We start from the raw sequence: 23,745 nt of genomic DNA on the forward strand, positions 1-23,745 counted from the left end.
ACTAGCTATTAATTTACATGCTAACCACTATCACTGAAAAAACGTCTACTGCTTTGCACAATAATACAACTGTGGCTTGAACGTCTAGTGACAAGCTCTGAGCCTTCAGAAATAGTACAGTAACAGTATGGAGCCTTGGCTTGAGAGGGAAGAGAAAACCCAGTGGCCAAGAGTTACAGATAGCCTGTCTTTAAGTTTCAGTAAACACTGTTCAAATATCCTAGATCTCAGCCCCTCCCTCCTCACCTCCCGTATGACTTGCTGCAGCTCCTCCTGCTCCACGCTTTTGTGGATGTCATCAACCGAAGGCACGAGAGGGACTTTTTCAAGCTTGTGTTCCACCTCTGGCTTGGAGTCTGCAAGCTCCTCGGAGCTTTCTACGTGCTGTCCAGCGCCTGCTCTCACCGGGGGAGTTGGTGTTAAGGCAACAGAGGCTCGGTATAACTTCTTGCTTTGACTCTTAGACTTTCCTGTCAGTTCAGAGGATCCAACACCAGCTTTTCTACCTGTGTGACCGGAGCACACTGAAGAGGAATCAGAGTTTCCATGGGAGAACACAGACTCTGTACCCTCTGCTGGGAGAGTTTCCAGTCCAAGATCTCCCAATCCTAAACCTAGTTCAGACTTCAGAAATGACTGCTCTCGAATAAGTTCGGAGACCTAAGGATTCAGAAAAGAAACAGTCCTGAATAAACATATAAAAAAGTCACATACAGACGCAACTATGCTTTCTTGTTATTTATTCAATCACTTACTCATTCCCTCATATGCTTTGCCTTTATGACTGCAACAAAGACGATCATAAAAAGGAATGGGCTTTTTTGAAAGCCAACATAAATATGAATTGTGGCAGTTCCCCAAGCCATGACTTTTGCAATACGGATGCATCCTGCCAGAGCCATTGACAGAGACACACGTAAAGGCTTGATTTTGTTTTTCTTTGCTAAAACAATTCAAGTTTGTTCTTTCCTTTCTGCAATTTTTGACCTCTTGTTTTCAGTAGCATAAAATGCACAGAAAAATAAGAAATAATTTTCCCTAGAAAACTCACCATGTAGTCATTGTATCAACTAAATGCAAACAACAACTCACTTCTACATATTCCTCTTAAAAACAAACAAGACTTCACAGCATCTTACACCTATGGTTAACTTTGCTTAAGGGAAAATGCAGCTGCTCCCAAAAGAACTACTCAAGTGAGTAAAGTATTTCCAAGATTATGTGTAAAATGAATCTCCTGCAACCTTTTTTAAGAAATCCCTTCCTGGTTCTTTTTCTTGATAAAACATATAGCACACAACAATTACTTACTGGTTCAATGACATTCAATGGAGAAGGGCATGATAGATTATCAGCACTTCTGCTTCCATACATACCCTGAAAAATTAAGTCAAGTTAATGCATTGAGGATTTTTTTAGAACTGTCAGAAGCTAATATATAAACATGCTGTGTCTCAGACAACTTTCTGTAAAAGCAGAAACTTGGAAACAGGAAGCAAAGCTGGTTGGAGAAAGTATATTTCAGTCATTTTTAAAGCTGGCCCTCTTCTATAAAAGGATTTACAAATAAAAAGATATTTATATGGTTCAAAGAATGCAAGTTTGGCTTGGGATCACAGTAATACCATATTTTCCTGTTCTTGGGTTTCAATTTTTTTCCCATGACAGAATACTGAAGAGGAAGATGTGGCCTGTGCCTGTGCTGCTTCTACAGAAGAGGATTGGCTAAGAAAGAGGAATGAAACCCAGGAAGAACATATGATACTTTTCATCTGTGCTTCTTTTGTTTGGCTGATGACAGAATTGCAGCAGAAAAAAAGAGGAACAGTCTTCTGCTGAGTGAAAAAGAAGAGAAAGTATATTGCCATGCCACCAATGAACATATGCAACTGTCTTTTTTATCCCCGCTCTTGTGCTTCCGGGGGGTGTCTGTAGGAGCAGAGCTTCTCCCACTGTTTGACGGGAAGCCACACATTCATCTGAAGGAGCTACAAAAGGCAATGGAGGAAAAAAATGAAGATGACAACTGGATCTTCCTGGTTTTTTGTTCCATGGATTGGCAGAGCTAGAAGGGAAGCACACCCCATTTCTTGGGAGAGAAACACTGTGCATTTCTCATCTCTCTGCCCTCATTTCACAAGTAAGAAAATCAGTGTAGGGAAACTCCAGAAAGACCATCACCATCCCCCAAGGATTTTAGACATGAGCACTACCTACCAAAACTGTGAGGATTCAGGGTCATGACGAGGAAAAAGAAGAAACCACTGACAGAAGAGGTCTGAAATCTCAGACCTAAAACCCCAGAAGATACGTATTGATACGTATTAACACCAAGAAAAGTCCCTCTATTCACACACCTTTTCACCAAGATGAAACACTGACTGAAAATAATATGACCCCTGATAATACATACAGCATCATTAGATTACCCAGATATCATCCCACTGTAAGAGTTTTAACAGTTATGAGTTATTAACATTACACTGAGAAAACATATAATGTTGTTGCAAAAGTAATACTTACTATGTGTGTCTGAGGTCTGTAAGGTGAAGGCATGTGCAGACTTCTCAGCTGGTCTTCCAAAGCAAGTAGACGTTCTTCTAACTGCATCTCTAGCTCCTGTAGCTCCATGCGGACAGACTTTCTCAAGCTCTGTAGCTGATCAGCTTCGTATCTATACCAAGCCCATCACAAAAAGAACAAGGGCATTCACTGCACTCAGCTGCACACCACAAAGGGGGAACTGAGCAGGACAGTCCCACGAGTAAAGGACTTCATACAAGGGAATTCGAAGTGGAATACAGAAAATTCCTCTTTCATGGAAAAATTAGCTGAACGCCTAGATGGAACAAAAATCTTTCTCCATTTATAGAAAATATACATCACTTCATGGAGAATACTAAACAACATAGTGTATCACAGAACATTCTCCAAAAATCTTAGCTTTAAATGCTTAAATATATGCAAGCAGAAGAAATCGGCATTTATACATATATCTAATCAAATCCAATTAAAACCAGTAACAACAAAAATCACAGAGCAACGCAGTAACAACTTCTCCTGCGCGACTGTAGATTCCCAAGCAGTCGCAGCTACATTTTGGCCAGGACGCCATTGTCTAAGAAGGCCAACTGATTTCAAACATGTTTACTTTTAAAGTGATTAGTCAAGAGCCGATTCAGCTAAAGTAAATATATAAGCAGTTTTGAAAATTGTTCCAGATCGGCTGCTGCTGCGACTCATGGTGAGCACAAGCACACAGAGCCAGAATATGAATGCCACCTGTGGCCTGCCGAGTGGCCACTGTAAGTTGGAAAAGCATCTGAATGCTACAATGTTCATTCTTTATTTACATCTACAAAGATAGGGGGGGGGAGCGGGGAAAATCTTTAAGGCTTTTTCTCCCCCAATATCCTATGTTCACGTCTCCTATGATAAAAGTCCTTAAAATCCACAGCTGTAAAATCACTTTGGAGAAAGGATGAAGAAAAAAATCATCAATAATGAGAAATAGGGATTAGAAGAAACAAAGGAAAAAACTCTAGAATGAAGAAGTATAAAGAAGAGAGTAAACAAGTTTTTGGCAAAAACTCAGCTCCAACCCTGTTCAAATTTAAACTAACAGATTTTTTGTTCTGATTTCAGGGGCAGCGACATTTCCTGAAGTGCCAGAGTATTTTCTCTCTTTTTTTTAAAAGATCATTTTACCTTTCCTCTTCTGTCATGTGCTGATAAACTGTTGTCTGTTGACGTAACATAGCCAATTCCAAATCCATCATTTGGGTTCTGAATAAGTTTAGATTTCGCCTTACCACTTGTAGCTCCTGGAAAGTATTCTGGACAAAAAAAAAAAAAAAAAATTGTGTGTTACATGGAAAAATTGAATTAAAATAAGTCTGGATCCTATAACCACATTTGCCCAGATGTGCCCTTTGAGTCAAGCAGAGCCTCAGCAACTTCAGTATACTACAGAGGCTGCATGTTGTGAACTCACAATAATTCAAGAAAACAACATTTTTAGATGTATAATGCAAGCAAACACATGAAAGGATTTCCATGTATTTAGAGTAATTCCTTTTTAACATTATTTGCAGGACAGACTCATCTGTTATCTCTTGAGAACAAAGATAGGGAACTGCCCAAAGTTAGCACAATCTGCGGCACATTTAGGATGTTTCTTTGTGTTTTATTTTGACTAACTTCCACTGTGTGAACAGGGTCACTTACTTCGTAGAGAGGTAGAACGGATGATCTCCGAGTAGTGTAACCGGTGGCTGCTAAAAGATCCTGACCCCTCATCACTGGGTACTAGGGAAGAAACAAGCAATTTGAAAAGGGAATGTCAGCAATCCCCTTTATGAACCCATCTTCCCAAACGCGCAGATACTCCGACAGCAGCCACTGTTAAAACACAACCTTGCTGGCATTGCGATTTCTGCTATCTATGCAAATATTGTATCAGGAAAAAGAAACCTTACAAAATGGCCATGCCAGCTCTTAACTGAAGCATGTGCACCAAAGCTCTGTAATGCAAATGTGCTGCAGGTGAAAAACCAAATTAATCCTGTCTGACACAGTAAGTAGGAACAGAAGCTAAGGTTTTCTGCAGCAGGCATGTTATGCCTGAAAACTCAGTAGTCTCAATTGTCTTAGCTAATGATAAAAAGAACAACTCAGAAAACAGAACTGAGCAAACTAAAGTGTGCCATTTTCAAACCATGATTACAGTCACATTTGTTGTGGGGTTTTGCTCAGTTCTTAGTTTAGGGGTTTTTGTTGATTTTGGTTTTTAATCTCGCTACATTGCCTACATCCAAAGACCCCCTGCATGCTAATGATCTCTCATGAAGAGAGATGTTGTTCTTCAACAAGAGTGTTGAAGAATTTCTATTTGCACGTTGCATCAACGCATGGAGCAACCAGATAAAATTCAGGGGCTGTTACATGTAGAGACATGGCACAACAAAGAACAGTGGAAACAGCAAAAACATTCACCTTTTCAAATGTGAAAAAGACAGCTTGTCCAATGTAATTTTGAAAGAATTCAAAGGACTATTGACACGCCATGGAAAATTTGAAGCATGTCCATTCATCCAGAGGAGTTTTGCTCAAACATGATCACATCAAGGGCATGGTTTTTTTTTCCTCTCCCAGTTTTCTCTGTTCCCTATTCTATCAGGAATTTATCTACTCCTCTTTATTCCTTCCTAAAATCAGAATCATATCTTTGAAACATCTCAATTTTTTCTTTAGCAGCTGAGTATGCTGTGTGCCAAACTGGATCTTGGCTGTAGGGAAAAGCAGCACCAGGGAACTGTGTATTATAAGCAAGACGTTTTCATACAAACCTCTGTAATGAGGAGGACCAAGCCCCCAAAATGGAACTAGTCTAGACAAATTACGCCGGAATTAGAACAAGTGGGCTAGGAGATATTATTATCCTCCCCGATATCAGTTTTGGTTTTTTAATTGAACCAGCTTGAGCATGAGTTCCAGACGTAATACAGAGAATTCTTCTTCAGCAGGTTTAGTTAGCACGGTATAAGTGACAAAAGTGCTGTAGCACACTGTAACCTTACCCATACCAAGGCTGCAATTGGTTCCCAAGAGGAAATTTTACAAAGAAGGTTAAATTCTGCAAATGCTTACTCCCAGGCGCACCGTCCACTACCTTGAGCAATGGCTGACTGAAAACGCAGTTTTCGCAGCTTTCCACCACAGAGCTGTGTCCCAATACCCAAGCTTGCTCCAAGAAGCAAGGCCAGTTGATATAACCAAAGTCAGGATGGACTAGCCTCTAACTTTTGACAAGTGGCAAAATAAAAGAAACCAACAGGGGTCTAAAAAAGCTCACTACAGCCTACCACCTGGAATATGGTGCAGGCAGGCACATGTTTGTTCTTGGGTAAACCCCACAGAAATTGTTGAAGCTCTACAACTGAATAATGTAAAGCAGGTGCAGCAGAAACTGGTAAAAAATATGCGCTTGCATTTTAAAGCGTTTCTTCTCTGAGTGATGAGATGGACAAAATTTCACACAGTGTGACAAAACTGGTTCTTAATAAAAGACGGATGACTTCAGGATCATGTCGACTAGCTCCAGATTTGAACATGCAAAAGGTTGGCATGAAACTGTACAGAAATGTATATGGAACAGTCATCATCACCGACATCATTAGCGAAGCCATGGGACTTGCAATGAAAAAAATAAATTTATATCAGTTGGATAGGAAGTATGTCAAAGACAAGAGAGAGGTTAAAGGACTGTCAATATGTATTTTCAAAACTAAAGCTAATGACTATCACCTTAAAATAACAGCTGATAAAGAGTACACTGTTCCTCCTCCCTCCTACCCAAGAATATCCATAAAAGTAGGAAAAAAAAAAAAAATCAATCTGGGTCAACTGCAACGAGAGAAAATTAAATGGAAAAATAGTGGAGCACTGGAGAGATGATCATTTGCTGCTTTAAACAGAAGCTCCTAAAACAGTAGCAAATCAAACTTGCACAAAATGTCATTTTTTCCTGATCTACTACATTATGCAAAGGAATATTCAGATTAACATTTTGGTTTTGTAAGGATAAAATAAGAAGCCTCTTTGCCCAAGGTAAAAATTTGGCTTCCTCTTACCTGTGAGAGGTTCTGCAGAGAGTTTCTGATGTCGTGTAGGACCCTGCGCAGCTGCATCTCCACGGTGGAGGGAGGGTTGATGGCATGAGGTCGATGAGGAAATCCAGCATGCCTTGGAGAGAAGGGACAGCTGAAGGGGGAAAGCAAGGCACCGAAGGAAGAGCCAGAGATGCTTGGGACGCTGTGGGTACTCAGCGTCCTCATGTGCTCGCAGAACGGTCTGTCCTGCCACTCGGCAGGGAGGGACTGGAGGGAGCACGTCGACTGGGACATGTGTGCTGGCGTGTGCAGTGGGCAACTCTGTACCCTGCTGGGACTGGGCTCCTCGGACAGTCTATTGGGCCCAGTCTGGGGCACTTCTTTTTTGGAGGACGAAGGCGCAATGAACAGTGTGGATTTGCACACCAGCTGGCTGGTGGCTGCCTCACCCTCACTTTTGTCGTTCTCAGACGTTGGTTTCTCCTCTTCCTCCACATGTGTGTACTTGTAGGTGAAAGAAGGAGGACTGCACAGAGTCTCTTTTCCTGGAGTTAACTGGACATTCACAGAGGACACCACTTTCACTGGATTCAACAATGCAGTTGGGAGAGACTGAGACCGCCTTAGAGGATAGCCCGATTCAGCAAACCAGAGCCTCTGCTTCCTCAGAAGATCTTTTGACTTAAGCAGAGTGCGTCCAGCCCTGGAATCAGATGTGCTGACGATCCTCATCTCGGCTCTTTGCAAGGCAACGTGAACCCTGTCCACGGACGATGGTGAGGAGCTGCCACCTTCCAGGGACTCCATCGACTTGAGGATATGGTGCGTGTGGTACTGAGGAAACTCAAACACCCTGCCTTCCTCCAGCAGGTCCAATTCTTTTTGCTCACTGGAAATGTCTTCCTCTTTAGAGCTGACCCCTCCTTGGACTGTCTCTGCTATATGAGATGACTTGCCTTCTCCTCCTTGATTTTGTTCAGTTTCATAGTCAATAATTTTTCTGTCTTCGCTCCTTCTGTTCTCAGAAGGTGCCCCTACCTTTCGTCTCTCTACTTCAGAGATAATATCCTCTTCATCATCGTCGTCATCATCATCATCATCTTCCTCCTCCTCCTCAAACTTATCGAAACAGGGCAGTTCCTTGGCTATTGGTGTCTTCTGTTCCTCACTATGTGATGTCACGGTTGTCTCACTGTCACAGCTGTCAGCACTGCTTCCCATGCCCTGCAAAGACTCCTGAACCTAGGAAAGATACCAGCCAGCAAAGGGGTGAACATATTGGAGACTCAACTACTGCCTTCTCAGGGGTCAGGCTAAGAGTCCAAGTTCCGTATTCATTGGGCATTGTGGTAGGGAGCAGAACAAATAATACAAAATGCAGTTAGTGTGCAAGAAAAACAGTGAAGGAGAACAAAGAAACCACAGTTATTAGAGAGATTAGAAGCACATTGAAGTATGGCACCAAAAGGAGATGGTTTAAAAAAATAAGAGCAAACTATTCATACGTTTCTTTGATTTGACAATAAACTCTTTATTGCCAGAAGAATAGAAGTGGCAGCAGAGTAAAAGAGTAAAAAGAGTAAAATGCTAGTATTTTAGGTAACGATGACAAAGGGATAGCAGGGTGGAAGTACACGGCATCTCCCATATATAAAGGTTCACAGTCAGTGCTGAAACAAAGGGTGGTATTAGGGAATGCATACAGAGAAGTGAGGAGAACTGCAGACCGTAGTGAAATTAGTGTCACAGGACAAAACTAAGAACGGGAAAACCAGTCTGCCTATACACTCAGGCTGTTTTAAGTCACAGAATTGTCTGAGACTGGGAATCTCACATTAGGCTGCTAATCTCTATTGAAGACTGCATCCAGTACTGTCACCCCCATCCTCCCTTTCTTTCTCCTAACACTTTTTCCCCTTTTCATGCTAAATCACAATTTAAAACAGAGCACATGTATGAGCGAGATGCTAATTTAACAGGTAACAAATGACAGGAAAAGCATCCATGAGAAAGTAAAAAAAAAAAAAAAAAGATATCTATGGATTACAAAGCATATTCCTTAGGCTGGCCTGATTGATGGGTATATTTACGAGCAGAAAAGACATTTTCATAAGAATATGTGTTATAAAGTACAGTCTTGGAAGTTCACCATACCTGATGCATGAACTAGAAATTTAGAGAAGCTTTTCCCATCTCTAATTTCTGCAGTTCTCACTGCCATTAGGATACTAACTATGAGTTTCTTCTAGAGAGATAACTTATGGCGTACGTCAGGCAATAGTTCATTCTCTAACCATCTAGAAGAAAATTTCAGCCATGAAGGTCAACTTCATAAGTACATGCTTAACACTGCACTTACTGGCACAGTCACAAAATAGTATGAAAGACTGTACAGGTTCAGCTACTGTTCAAGTCAAAGGTATTAAAAGAACAAAAGATTGTAATGTCTAGGTGAAATTAGGTGTGCTACATGTGTGCATATCTGTGTCTCTAATCCTCCATCACATTGTTCACTTACAAGTCAGGCAAGCAAAACTTCAAGAACTTGGATGGAGAATTCTTCTCGCTTCTTTGGTAACGTGAAACTCCCCTGCAGAAAATCCCATCTTAATGCCAAAATCTCCCTTAGAAATCTTTATTTTGGATGTCAGGGATGAAAGGCAATACAGTTCCAGTTTTTGAGTTTTCTTCTGAGTTTCAGAGGAATGCTATGGCTGCTAGAGTCAATTATTTAACAGTAGATGGCACTAACTTACCATACTTTTAAGAAACAATATACACCCCTCTGTATCCCTTTCACCTTCTTTTCACAGGTTCTCTTCACTAGCTGCCAAATTCTCATTTCCCCTAGTCTCATCATTCACCCGTATTTTCTGAATTCAGCTCAGCACTTGGTCTGAATAAAGCAGTGAAGGTGGCAGAAGAGAGCCTAGCAACTCCATGGCACAAATCTCGTGCAGTCTCTACATCTTTTCAAAACAACATAATAGAAAGCAGAAAAATCTCATTCCTTTACAGCCAACAAAAATAAACTCCACCAGTCTTCCAGTGAAGGGGCACTTAGTTGCAACATGCCTTTAATGGACTCTTAATCAGGTTGCAACCAATATAAAGATCAGGAGTGAGCAACTTTAACCTGAGACTCCTTCTAACATGCCTGTCAACTTCAGCATAGTGCCAGCTTAGTAGAGAGCAGAACCAGTATCTTGGACTATTATGCTCATTACAGAGACTCAGGCTCATTATTTCCCTTATTCACTCTCTTGCTCTTGGGAAGTGTAAGCTGATGTTTGAGGGAGACACAAAGACTAGCACTGTCTTGGCGTTCATTTTGGTACTCAGTTGAAAAACTACTAAACTGGAAAGCACAGAATACCAGTACCAAAAGATGAATGGGGAGGGTGGGAATCTCTTCCTAGTAAGTGCCAAACAGCTTTAAAAATGTTTGGTGTGCCACAAGGAAAAAAACCATACTGTAGCATAAAAAAAAAGTTCAGCAGCTGCAAGCCACAAAAATGAAATTACTGGTGATAGCCAGACTCCCATCTTTGTATTCTTCCGGACTGTGGTTTAGGTCCCAGACAGCTAACCGAGAGCCTTGAGGCCAGGATCCAACTCAAGACTTTTCTCTGGCTGATTGACAGGCCAACCAAATCATGGCTATTACTGTGTGAATGTTTTAGGAGAGGCAAGAGAACGCCTCCCCAAAATATCAGGTACAACATTGACCAAACGTGTGTATCGAGCAGACACCTAAGCACCATGCTGGAACAAAAGCCTCCCCTAAGACATGCGGTCTCTGGTCAGTATCACAGCAAGTTCTGGGACAGAGATCAAAGGAACTGGAACAAGAAAGAGCATGGGAGCTCAAGATTGACTAAACATTAGTATACCTTCACAGTAAAGTTAGTATGAAATTGTTTTCACTTTCTGTCAGCTGATAACTAAAAAAAAAAGAAAAATATGCAAAAGAAAATCAGTGAGAAGGCAAAAATGATAAAAGAAATTAAATGATCAGCAGAAAAACTATATTCTTTCATTGCCTTAATCTCTACCCACTGCAGTCTTGAGAGGAATGGACTGTGATTCTGGAGCCTCAGTTGGTGAGAAAAAATACACCAGAAACAGCAAACAGGACATACTGAACTTAGAGCTTATTCCAGGCCCAAGTACACCCAGATTATCCTACCAGAAAGGCTTTAAAATTTTAACACAGTTCAGTAAGGGATTCAGCAGGTCCAGCTCTGAAAATGAGAAGTTTTATAGGATCTAGACTGACAGTCACGATAGCAGTCAAACGTCAACATCCCTCCCCAGGTCCCTACTGACCCACAATAATCAGTAATATTTCAACCACAGCATGGGAACCTTACCTGAAGCTGATTAAATGGAGAACAATCTGTGGAGGAATCCTCAGCGAAGCCACTGCTGTCAGAGTGCTGACTCGCGGTCCGTAACAGCTGATCTGTTTAAAACAAGCAAACCCCAACCATGATTACTTTACAAATCATAACCTTTCATGCCCAAACACATTCTATACATGCTTTCCTTTTACATCAAAGTAACACTAAGTGGATAACACAATTCCTTTTCAAATGCCACTTTGAACAATACAGAGAAACAGCTTGTTTCAAGCAAAATCTCTTCTCATGCAAAGCCCTACTTGTGAAACTTCAAGCAGCGGTGGAAGAGGAACCATCTTTTACATTTTTCTTTCCTGTACTGTGGAAAAAAAGCCACTCTGCAGATGTTGTCACTGCTGGAGTTTTCCTTCCACAAAACTGAATCACTGGTTAATTCCCATGTAGGCAGTGCAACAGTTGCTTTTGTATTGACACGTACAGATTCGCCACCCCTCCTGATCATGAAGATAAAGGAGATCACTCGTCTCCTGCCAGCCTACACCACTCCATACACCCAGAAGAACAGCATCACATGAGCAGAGAGGGCGATGCACAGGACTCAGAGAACTGCTAGAGACGGTCCTCCGCTGGCTTAGCGGACAAATACAAAACATGTCTGACACATCAACGGGCAATCTGCCAAAGCACATTCCCAGAGCTCATTTTATACACGAAAGATAAGATCCCTCTGCTTCTTCCTTTCTACTTAGATTAGGTAAGTGTTAAAATAGCCTAAAGAGACTCTAAAATCCTCAGTGCTACCCAGGAGTGGTTTCCTCTGGTGCAAGCACTATAGCCACAAAGGTGCTTTTCAAGGAGATCTCAGCAAGCTCTGCAGTACAGTTTTGCATGTATATTGTTCCCTACTAGACACAGGAGGCACTCGCCAAGTGTGGGGTTTACCTTACGGCACCATAAACATTTTGCTTAGCCAGATGGCAGCCTGGGCAACAACCGTATCTCACCTCTAGCTCTCTGCAGAAGAGTAAAAGCTTGGAGATGGGATGAGACCATAGTGGCCTCAAGCCCCCAGATCCCTGCCTCCTCCTCCTCACCCTGGGGCAAAAGCTCGCTGCTGTCTTCTTGGAGGCTCAACACAGAATTTTGCCCCACATTCCTTCAACCACTTAACTGTCATCATATAATTAATCCCAGTTCACAGCTCAATGCATTGGAATGCATTATGAAAACTGTTTTGAAACTGCTGGATATTCAGAACTATTTTTTTTTTTTATTAATTTTGATGAATATTTCACTAATGCAGAAATAAAAGCCTGCACAGGCCCAGAAGCTTGTGAACACCAGGAGAGGCAAACTGCCCGTTAAACTTCTGTATCAGCGATTTCACTCAGCTTTTAGGGAGTGCCTTTCAAATTGTGCTGCTGTTCTGTTATCATGGTAGCCACAATATCCTGTGATAATAAATGACTTTTCTACCTCAAGACAGACATCCCCACCCAGCTCCCAGCAAAGACAATGGAAATTACTTCCCTGAGAACTGGACTAGCTCTTAACTGCCCAATACAATTAATATGGCTGAAAAAGTGTGCCATGAACAGGTTGCCACTACAGCTGAGGCTGGTGGGAAGCTGCCACCTCCTCCAAGGTGAATAGTCATCTACTTTGGCCTCCTCTTTGTCTCTTTTCCTATTTGGTGAATTTTAATTTAAAAGGAAAAAGAACTACTGGTGAAAGCCTTAGCCACAGGGGAGAGATTCCAACTAGTTCAGATAAAGCAATTCACCAGTGCGTGTGCTGGCATCTAGTTTCATGTGCATGAAGTTTACTACTGCTCAAGAAAAATATTGACCCGCCCTTCTATTTCCTTCTCAGCTATAAAAAAAAAAAATTTACCTATGTATATGTACATAGGTCTCCTCAAATCAATTCTTGGCCTCCTTGGAGACACAGTACTCAAGTGAAAATCAGAATTTTAGATCCTTTTCTATAGCCTATAGCATTTGTTATTTACGCACATGCTTTGACAGCCTTACATGACAGATACTGCCAGTCAACTGGTCAGTCTAGAGCAGAGGCATTCATACCTGCCTCATCGTCTTTATCCATGGCAAGAGACTAGCACAGCATGAACAGAATGAAACTGCCTTGTTTCCACCTAAGGAGACATTCCCTTAATACAGCCATCCCTTGCTTTCTGTGTTGCAGAGCTGCTAGGATTTTTTTTTAACGTTTTAAAGCAAATGAGAGAAGACATTTTTTGTAAGTATGAGTAGTCTTCTACCACACCTTACTCTTGTTTCTTGCAAGTTCTCAGAGTTCTCCACTCTACCACTATCATGGAAATGCAGTAAAAACTTTTAAAGAACAGGAATCTCTACTACTTCAGTAGTGAAATCACAAAGTTTGGCTCTGTAAAGACTGGAAATACCAACTAGTACATTGGGATATACTGATACATAATGCTATCCACCCTCCTTGTCAACTACTGATCCAGATGTACAACCTGCTCTATGGCACCTGGATGTCTCTCAGACTCAAGCAGAAAAGGGGAAAGCATGAAAACATTTTTAAAAAAAGCTGAAGAGTTACATTCAGATCTCGACTAAAACACCTCCTGGCAATAGAGAGTCTTAAGAGAAGGAGGTTGTGATGAGATACGGCTCCCCTCTCTTCACCTTGAATGCAGAAAACTCAGCACCAAAGGCTGGGTTGTAGGGGCTAACCTGGGATCAGCCCTTGCCCTGCGTACCCCCACTAAGGCAACTGCACCTTCCACAAAAAGGTCACCACGCGATGCTGACCCTGCAGCCCAAAGCTATTATCAACACTATGTAAAGGAAATTTTCTGAACTAGCAGGAGAAGGACAGAGGCAGCATAATAACAAAAGTGTGGGAAAAGAAACCAGCCAAGATGAACAAACCCAGAAGGAACAATCAAACTCACATCCCAGTTAAACGGAGCACAAACGAAAATGCCCCTTGGATTATTGTTTTAAGCTGTATTTAAAAAAAAAAAATATTTTTAGGCACTGAATACATGCCAGAGAAATGTGGGTATTCAGAAATATATCCAATAAGCTGACAAAGTTCTAAACAAGAACAGATGATGAAGAAACAAGTCTGTGGTTTACAAAACACGAGAGCACAGATTTATCAAAGAATCACTATCAAATAATGGAATAATTCATTCATTGTAAAATAATATTCAGCTACCAATGGACTGTCAGTCTTACCAGTCCAAACAGTCCCATCAGGTACCTGTCTTACACTTTCTACATCACTCGACTGTTCACACAGAAGAGGAGGAGAAATACGTGGAAACTGCCTGTGAAGCTTTAGTAACATCTATGTTTCTTGTACCTGCAGTATTGGCAAAGCTCTAATGCACTTTGTATTTCACGAGATTATTAATAAATTGACATTCCCAACTTAGCTATAAAGTATTCCATTATGGGATTAAATATCTGCTGCCCCTTTTTCCCATATTGATCACACCTTGCACCCCAGCACTGCCAAAACCAGCCCAGTAGGCAGCCCTGCTGCAGAAACTCTTCAGAGTCCCTGAGGATTTCCTAGCTTCTGGACAGATAAGCACAGACTCCCACAAATACTAAATCTGTTCCAAATGTTTTCTTCTCACTCCCCCATCTCCAATCTCCTGTGGAGCTGCACCCACAGAGCGCTATAAATACAATAAGATATTAAGGACAGGAAGTGCTGATGATGTGCTTTCTTCACTTTCAAGAACTAAATTTTCAAAATTAATCACTGCTTTTGACTATCAATGTCAGATGCCTTAAAAGAAACAGGTTTGTGGCTATTCAGAATTTCACAGAGCCACTGATGTCAGCAACCAGACATTCACAAATTACAATGCCTCGAGAATACTTTGTTCTCTACGTGTTGTACCTATATTTGTCTTGTTTGTGGGGCATTTTTGGAATGGAAGGTGCTGCTTTATAAATATGTCAGGAAGAATTCTGTTTTCCAACAAACCTTCCTTCCAGATAACTTTGCAGTAAGTTTTTTTTATAGTGGACATTTAGCAGCACTGTATGTTTACAGTGCAAAGCAACTGAAGCTTTTCATTCTTCTCTACCGCGTTCCTAAAAAAAAGCCCATGCACAAAAATACATCTACATTTGAAGTTTGCAACCACAAAGAACAGAATGCCGGTTTGGGGCATAATGGATGAACTAGTTCAGTTCAGTACCATTTGGAAGACATAACCTAAAAAGTACATCAAGCTAGTCAATACAATACAGAATTCTTTGTATTCCCTATAAAGTGTTTAACAAAGACAGTACTAGAGCAAAGCAATCATTTGCAAGCCGTTTGAAAATCTAAGCTTATCAACAAAGCTAATCTGAAATGAGAAACATGCTTTAATGGGGAGTCTAAGCAGCAGTAGATTCAGTGTTGTTCAAGCATATCTCGTCTCCATGGGTGCTTGTGTACAGTAGAGCCAACACCACTGAAAGAGGTGGGTCTGTATGAGGATCATCAACTGAAATCACATTGCAACAGAAGACCGGTGCTTGAATTTCATGCTGATCCCACCTCAAGAGATTGCTAGTGAGAGTGGCATTTCACATTAAGACACAATGGCCAGCATTTTTAGTAAGTGACCATTAACTTTGGATGCCTTCAAACTTGGTGAGCACCCGCTCTTTGGGAAAACAGGCCTCTACGTTGTCTCATATTGGACAACTGGCAAAAAAAATTGACTACTGTTTTTTAACGTTTTGGGTAAGTTCTCCACCAAATGCTCTCTCTCTTGGCAATTTTACTGAAACCCATATAGAACAAAGTCCTAAGCTTTCCACATCTTCCAGGTGAAATAAAATGTTGGTCTCAGACTAACTTTTAGCAAACATGCAGGCTTACCATCAGCATTGACGTCCTTGTTAGATAAGTCATAGAAAACTCTAGGCAATACTTGCATGATAACAAAGTGTCATCGCTAATCTATGCCAAGTGTATTCAGAAATGGGTGGGATATACTAGCTGGGAAACATGAGCCAGCATGCCCTGCTTCTGCCGTACTGAAGACCCATTGCTAGAACTGCTGGTACCTTTCAGCCCGTACACACAGGACCACCTTTTTTTTTCCCTGCATGGAGGAAGAAGAGGGTAAGATAGCTATGGGGAACAGAAAACACAAAATTAGCATTTCAGAAGATGAAATTTTTTTTTTCTCCTCCCTGACTGCAGCTCCTGGTTCCTTAAGTTGCCTTTCTCTGAAAAGCTCTTTCTGAAACTGCCGAGGCCAGGCAAACAAGAGACCTGACCTGTAAAGAGTGCATCTCTTTACATGTAATCACGTAAAGCATGCAATCATGAACTTTAAAACACAGCCAAGGGAGAAATGCTGGGAACAGTTAAGAGATGCAGTTTCTGGCGGTCCTTCTTGGTGGCCTATGTTTGTAACAGAGGAAGACTAGTGAGTGCGATGCTGTGTTGTGCAAAACACTGCTGAACTAGTAGCAGAAGCTATCCCTAATAACCAGGCATTAACCTTCAACGCTTAGTCCAGAGCATTCTCAACCATGTTAATGCAATTCAGCTGACAGGTCACGAGACTGTCAGTTCATTTGTGAAAAGGCAAATAAGATGACCTCTGTTTCTTAAGACAGGTTTTTCTGCCTCTCTTTAGTATCTAGAGATGCTAGTCATGTTTCACCAAGAATTGCATCACAGCTAAGCATCTCACTAAATGCAACAAGCTCTATTTCTTCTTTAATTACATGTAACAGCTAGAGAACAGACTTCACTTGCCAACGTTGGGCAAAATAGTCACAAAATGAACTTGAAGATCAGTTTTGTCCCTCTGCCAAGCCATAAAATACATAAATAAGAATTTGAGATGAAAGCACAAACTAAGTGAGCCACAAGAGCCAGTGCACAGTTTGCCATGTGAAGGACTACAATTTCCATGTGGGTGCAGAGACACTAGTCTTCTGTGCAGCCAGCTTGCAGATGGAGCAGTAGCGCATAGGAAAAAGCTGGATGTATCATGCAATTTAGGTTTAAAACAATATAATTTTAGTTTAAATGGGTATCTGAAATTACAGGACCTGCCAGGGGAAAAAAAATCCCATACGATCTGAATTAACATTTCAGTTCCTCTGAGCTATCATCAATTGTACAAAAGTGAAAACAGCCAGTGAGGTTATAGGGCTGTTGTCTTGCCTGTAATTTGGTTGCCACTTTGCAGTAATGTTCTGTGATTTAGCTGAAAAAGAAACCCAGATCTTTTTTATCTCTAAAGGGAAAAGAAACTTTAGAAGTTTTAAATATCTGAAACGGCATTTCGGAGAGGGAAGGACACTCAGCAGACTGCTGTCTCCCAGGAGTTGAAGTCTACTCACCTTTCCTTGACTTGGTCACTGCCAGCTGGTGAGAAGCTGGAACGTGCGGTAGATCCCCCTCTGTACTCTGGATCTATCAGGAAGAGGAGATGAATATTTTGTCAGGACAACTGGAATATGTTCCTGTGCTTAAGAATGCCCAAGCTATATACACTGCACATGTGGGGCGGGTGGGGTTGTTTGGCTTTTTTTCTCCAGTCCAACAGCCGATAATGATTGAGGGAGTAAATCGTATCTCCTTGAACCAAAGTATTACTTCATCAGGTACTCAGCAATGCCCCTGTAGGACAACTGTGATACTCAGGACAGCACCTCTCACTCACAGCACAGGGCTCTCCTCCGGTTACATTCATCATGCAAAAAGACCAGGAAATCGCATCCTGTGACACTACTGAGAGTTCTCAGTTCCTCTTTGACGAAAGACTGAAATAATTGTGTGAAAATACCTTTGACCACCTTTACACTACTACTGTCTTTTCCGTTCAGCACTCTTAGCCCCTCATTTGAATATAAAGAACAAGCAAAATACATTTAGAAAAATGCGTCAAGAGGTCAGCACATAAGGATTGTCATCTGCTGCCCTACCAAATATTTCCCACAAGCCACCAATCCTCCAGAAGGACCTAGACCCTGCCAGAATCTACTCCAGGCTTCACCACGCCACTGCTCGTGGAAATACTTCTTGTGTCTTCCAGTACAAAAAAGGAAGATAATGTATTCAGAGCCATGCAGATTTCAACCAGGAAACTTAAAACTACATGAAAATTAATCCTATTACTTAACCACTTTGTGAAACACAGCCTTATTAAGAAAGCAGTTCTCAGACAACCGTTCAGACAATGAAAAGAATATGCCTAAAATCTTAACAGGGAGGCCTTTGTTTAGTTCAAAAGCTAGAATATGTTTTCTCCTTTGTGTGCTACAGAAAAAAGTCCTAATGGTTCACATGCAAGCTTACACACACAAAAACCCCAATCCAACTACCCCCCCCTTCCCTCTCACGGGCTGCCTGCCTAATTTCAAAATTACCAAGCAATGAAATTTTCATGTCCATTTTTGATCAACTTAAAAATGCAAAAACAGGATACTGATTAGTATTTGGCTAAAGAAGAAGCTATATTTGCATAGATATTGTGTGTATAGTAGCCACAAGGGTGCATTTTCTTAACTACAGCAGTTTTAAGAAGTACTTGACCTGAACTTTTCACCATTAGTAAGTGAACAGCATTACTCTTGCACAATAAATCAAGAGGCTTCTGTTCCTTTAGGAGATGAAGGCTGTACCAAAGGGGTAAATGCTTATTTTGTCCAAATGCAGGGGAGCATAGAAGGGGCTCACCATTTAAATTTAGGAAAAGTACCTTTAAAAAAATTATTTAAAAAAAAAAAAAAAAAGGAACCTTACAGGCTAAGTAATCTTACAGGCCCTTTGGTTGGACTGGCCTTCCAGGAAAGGTGCCCTGATTCTCTCAAACCTCCCAGTTTCCGATGGCTAAATTTGCAGCCTCGCAACAGCTAAGCCTCTTCTCATCTAAATGCCCTCCACCTCCTGTCCTTGGCTGGGAGACAGCATCCTGGCCGCGTCTGCAGCATGGCGCAGCTCGACGAGCACGCAGAAGTACTCCCCTCTCCTCCCCTGTCCCTTCAGCCAATATCGATGCTGGTAAATGACCTTCAGGACTGTAATTGGCCACCTCAGGAGCGGGTGTTTGGGGAAATCCTGCCCTGACTCACTCCCGCACTAGCTATCTTCACAGCCACAGACTTCCGAAGGGCGCTCAAACCTCCAAGGCATTCGTAAGCATAGAAAGAGCTTCCTTGATATATCTGTCATCTTTCTTACGCGTATGAATGCACTCCAAGGCAAGCGGGGAAAACGGAGGGAGGAGTTATTGTCACTGTTTCTAATACAGTTTATTGTTCATTATACCCTGCTTAAAGACGCACGAAAATAAAATCATGCTGCCAGGTATTGTTCTAAAGTTTCTTCAACAAAACCAAATCCCTCCCTCCCAGGGATCTGAAGGCAGTTGATATGTATACATTATATTACGTAAACAAAAATTCACCACAATCCCATCCCACATCGCATGTTGTCTTGCCAAAACAGCTGTGTTTATGCACTGGCATCATTGCAAAGTGTGTCAACCAAAACTTTGCAAATGCATTGCATTTGGCTTGTGCAGAATTCGGCAAGTCTTCTTCATGTCATAACCCTTTACAGTCCAACTTTCTCTGAAAGAAAATTCCATTCCTTTTTTTTTTTTTTAATTAGTTGTTTCAGCTTTGCCCAAGAGTATCAAAAAATGGATTTCTCTTCTGGGATATGTGAAACCAGTCCAGCTATCAAGAGTATCAAGAATATAGCAAAATGCATTGCCACTCAGGCCCCCCCCATTGTGCCAGCACAAACATCTGTGCAGCTACACAACAAACTGGATCAAGAAAATTATCCAGCTGAAAACTAAGCCAGGAAAAATAAATAAATCAAAATACACTGGGTTTCTTTTCCCCCTCTCAACTGGACCAGTCCTTTGTTCTGATTCAGAAGATGGCCACACAACACGTGGGTGATGACACACAGGCACAAACAAGTGGCAGGAACTACAAGAGGCTGGATTACCTCTTTCTACTTAATGAGTGCCTTCAGCTACAACATCAGTTGATCCAGAGGAGCCTCAAAAGCCTGTAGTGCCAATACAACACTAGACATACTATCTACTAAATCATCATTTCCTCATTCACTGTAAAACTCTGGGGGTTTTCTATTCACTTGCTTTCTTCACTCTTTTCACCAATTAAATCACAATCCTTCATTTTACATATCTATTTCACATAGATTAAAAAGTTAACTACTGAATTGTTAACAATGGCCACTTCAAAATGTGTTCACCAGAACACCTGCTGATTTAAGTGAAGGCAGATCTTACAATTCAAGGTATGAGTTTATGCAAAAAATTGCATTCTTGAATTTGTGGGCTGTGCATTTACTAGCCTAATAAAGAAATCACTTACAGGAGCCTGGGAATTAAAATCCCCTTACGACAATTATCAATCAAAAAATGGATACATGCATTTATGAAGGTATTAAAAGGCAGCTAGCACAGAATGTGTAACTAAGCCACTGCCAAAGGCACATCAAACAGCAACTTTCAGTGTCCTAATTTCCAGAGAACAAGCAAATCAACATATAGCAGATTGCCATCAAAACCAAAAGTTGCACAAGATGAGCACTCACAGCCCCTTTCCCTTTCATGCAACAACACTCTTGCTCCATCCACAAATTTATCCTTAATCGGTATCAATTGATAAACTGAATTTACTTTCAGGCAACAAAAAATAAAGATTTCCAGTTAGCAATTTAAGCAAAGTAAAAATTTAAAACCGAAGGCTTTTATATATATATAAAGGCAAACCTAGATCTATTTCCACAGGAAAAGTTCCTAGCAGTTTTGCCAGTGACTGCAATTACCTGAGCTTGATGAAAAAAAAGAATGAGAACTTTCCTGCTGACTCTCAGGAACAACAACAGCAGCAGCACCAAGTTATTTCATTAAAAGGGTCAATTAGAGCAGCCTACCGAGAGCAAGCGACAACTGTCCTATCACTTGGAGAATTTGAAGTATTCCTGGAGAAAACACTGTCAACTACACAGGAGAGAACATTCCTCTGCTGGCAGCCAGCAAGTTATGTAAACTGTATGCAAAAACAGTCATCTATCTCCACCTACCTCTTCCATCTCAAAGGAGTCCTTCTGCTGCAGCATTAGATTCATTATGGATGGGTTTGCGAGGGGAGCGCAGGGGTCTCTACCTGGCGATGCTGCGGGCAGCTTTTGCGTCGAGGTGCTGCTGTTGGATGTACTGGAACTGCTGCTGAGGCTTGGCAAGTCCAAAAGACCAGATTCTTCACACGGTCTATCCTGAGCGCTTGCCAACCTGCTGATTTGCACATCTGCTGGAGGCACAGTACCCTCTTGCTTATCATCAGTCCCAGCAGGAAGGTTTGCAGGTTTACGTGTGTCCGCAGCATTTGTCTGACTACTGGCTATCTCCTCTTTTACAGTAGCCAAAAAAGAGGGAGAGTCTTTCTTTTTAGAGTATTTTGGTAATTTAGATTCATTTTTAACATCATTTTCCTCGCTCCCTGGTTCAGCTGGACTTCTCCCTTTTTCAACAGGTGAAGGAGTTGAGCAGCCACTACCATCGGCTTGCTGTGTGCCGCACAGATTGAGCTTAGACAAGGTCTTCATTAACCGACTGGCTGTATTGCTGCGATTTAAAGGGGGAGGGCTGGATGCCTCTTTGCTGGAAGACACTGAATTCATACTACCAATTTTCTGCAAAGGAGTCCCAGAGACTTGAGAATACAAAGAAGAAAAAGCATTGGCCACAGTAGTAAGCACTTCAATCTGACGAAAACGACCTGCACAAGAATAAAACATAAGGCAGTTTATGAGGACATTTGCTGTCATCACATCCCAGACAGACCTGTTGATCCATCTCTACAAAATGGTTTGAATTCCCAGAGACAGCTCCTTCTTCGTATCTGAAGAGGGAATCTTCATCATAACCTCTGCCCACCCTCACCCCCAAATCTCCTCCTGCTTATATCAAAGGTCACAAAGGTTGACTGAACACTGCCTACTCCTGTAACATGAGTGATACCACACAGTATGAAAAAATGGAAAAAAACTTTGCAAGAGTGTTTGGTAAATGCACGAGGAAAACAGCAAGGAAAGCTTTCACAGAGTAAAAAAGGGACACAGGTATATGAGTGCAAGTTAATTTACAAAGTGCTAGGAAGAAAAGGGTTACTTGCATTGCTCTCTCCATCTACAACTACAAGAGGACATCGCAGCTATGCCCTCATTTCAGCAATGCTCATTACTGACCTAACGAAGCTCCTGTCCAAGTCAATAGAAATACTGGCCCAGATTTCAACAACGACAGAAGTAGGTCGCTGCTGACAGATTTCAAAAATCCTACCCAGATACTGAAGAACACGAGAAAAAGATGGATATTGCTATTTGTTTCAGTGCCTTAAAGCTACAACAGAAAACAAGCTTAGGAGCAAGAAGCAGGAATGATACAAACCAGAAGGCAATATATCTCACGGGATGCCCTTCATTTCCCTCCCCCACTATAAATCCTTTCCCCTCACCCCAAGATGTACACCACTGATGTCACCTCTTGCCATATTTAAGACCAAGCACGAGTTTTATTATGGATTCTGGATGGAATTCGGCCTTTAGACTGTAAAGGGGTTTTGCCAGAACACTAGATATATACCTTCTTTTGAGGTTGTTTACATAGTTTAAAAACTTAAAAATAAACTTTGCTTCAAACACATACTTACTTGTTAAAGCAAAATTTGGATTTTCCACTTCCATGCGCTGAATTTGGGCATTCAAAAACACTTTGATATCTATCCCTCTGGCAAATGATGATGAATTAAAAAATCTTGCTGGAATTTTTGAAGCAATATCTGGTTCATCTCTTCCAAATCCAAGGTTATAGAGCACTTCTTCAGGATCTTCCTCATAAAGCTCCAGTAATTCAGAAACACTAGACAAATGAAAAGACGTTTACTATCTACTTGTCTCTTTTTAAGACCCAGTTCCTTCTGTCCAGCTGCTAATTCAGCCCAGTAGCCAGCTTGGTCTATTGAACTTTTGACTCCTACAGCTCAGTCTACTTTAGGAAATAATTGTGAAGATCTCTGTGTCTGAAGTTTTGGTTCACATCACCAGAGACATCGGCCCAGACACATCTCAGATCCAATCCTGTAATTTACAAAGTCAGCCCTTACTCTGCAGAGCTCCGATTTTAAAATGTCATTAAAATTTCAGATGTTTCTAACGTTTGGGCCCATTTGTTAGATTTACTGCAAACCACAACTAAAACAAATAGCAGTTTTTCAAGCAACCAAATGAAAATTCCCTTCTCGGCTACTAAACGCAACAATGCACATAAATCAAGCCAAGTCCATTTAACTGAGGAACAGAAGAAGTAAGTTTTGCCAGCAAAACACAGCCAAATTCCACTGAACTGTGCCATGACCTTCAAAGCATAGTACTCTTTTACCTTGAAACAGTCGCACTGCTTTTTCCAGAGCCGGTGGAGTTCATACTTCTCCCCTTCTGGTGGAACTGCAGCCTCCTCTCCTTCGCCAGCACACCATTGCTGTCAACACAAATGGAGAAGATCCCTGCAATAAACCCCTTTCGTTCGGGGACTTGATTCTCCGTCTCGGAGGAGAGCTAAGCTTCCAGCGCTGCTGAATTTCTCTTTTCCCCTTCAGTGTTATCTGGTTTATATTAGCCATGTCATTTATTGAAATACAATAACAAAAGCGAACCCTGGGACGCCACAGTAAAAATGTACGTAGACAGTAAGA

General features: G+C 41.4%; 1 protein-coding gene across 4 annotated transcripts in view; it reads right to left on the reverse strand.

The window, feature by feature from the left end:
- The window catches only part of ITPRID2 (ITPR interacting domain containing 2), a 42,780-nt gene that overhangs the window by 7,704 nt on the left and 11,331 nt on the right, over nt 1-23,745 (reverse strand). For all 4 annotated transcript variants that reach the window (XM_076342486.1, XM_076342484.1, XM_076342485.1 and 1 more), the window contains 11 exons: nt 23,433-23,531; nt 22,705-22,913; nt 21,077-21,771; nt 17,347-17,419; nt 10,985-11,076; nt 6,633-7,853; nt 4,228-4,308; nt 3,709-3,836; nt 2,524-2,674; nt 1,312-1,377; nt 247-660 (listed from right to left, as the gene is read on the reverse strand). In XM_076342486.1, the coding sequence (XP_076198601.1) occupies nt 247-660; nt 1,312-1,377; nt 2,524-2,674; nt 3,709-3,836; nt 4,228-4,308; nt 6,633-7,853; nt 10,985-11,076; nt 17,347-17,419; nt 21,077-21,771; nt 22,705-22,913; nt 23,433-23,531 (3,229 nt within the window). The remainder of the gene's footprint in view (nt 1-246; nt 661-1,311; nt 1,378-2,523; nt 2,675-3,708; nt 3,837-4,227; nt 4,309-6,632; nt 7,854-10,984; nt 11,077-17,346; nt 17,420-21,076; nt 21,772-22,704; nt 22,914-23,432; nt 23,532-23,745) is intronic.

The sequence above is a fragment of the Aptenodytes patagonicus genome, chromosome 6 (genome assembly GCF_965638725.1).
Source record: "Aptenodytes patagonicus chromosome 6, bAptPat1.pri.cur, whole genome shotgun sequence".
NCBI classification, from domain to species: domain Eukaryota; kingdom Metazoa; phylum Chordata; class Aves; order Sphenisciformes; family Spheniscidae; genus Aptenodytes; species Aptenodytes patagonicus.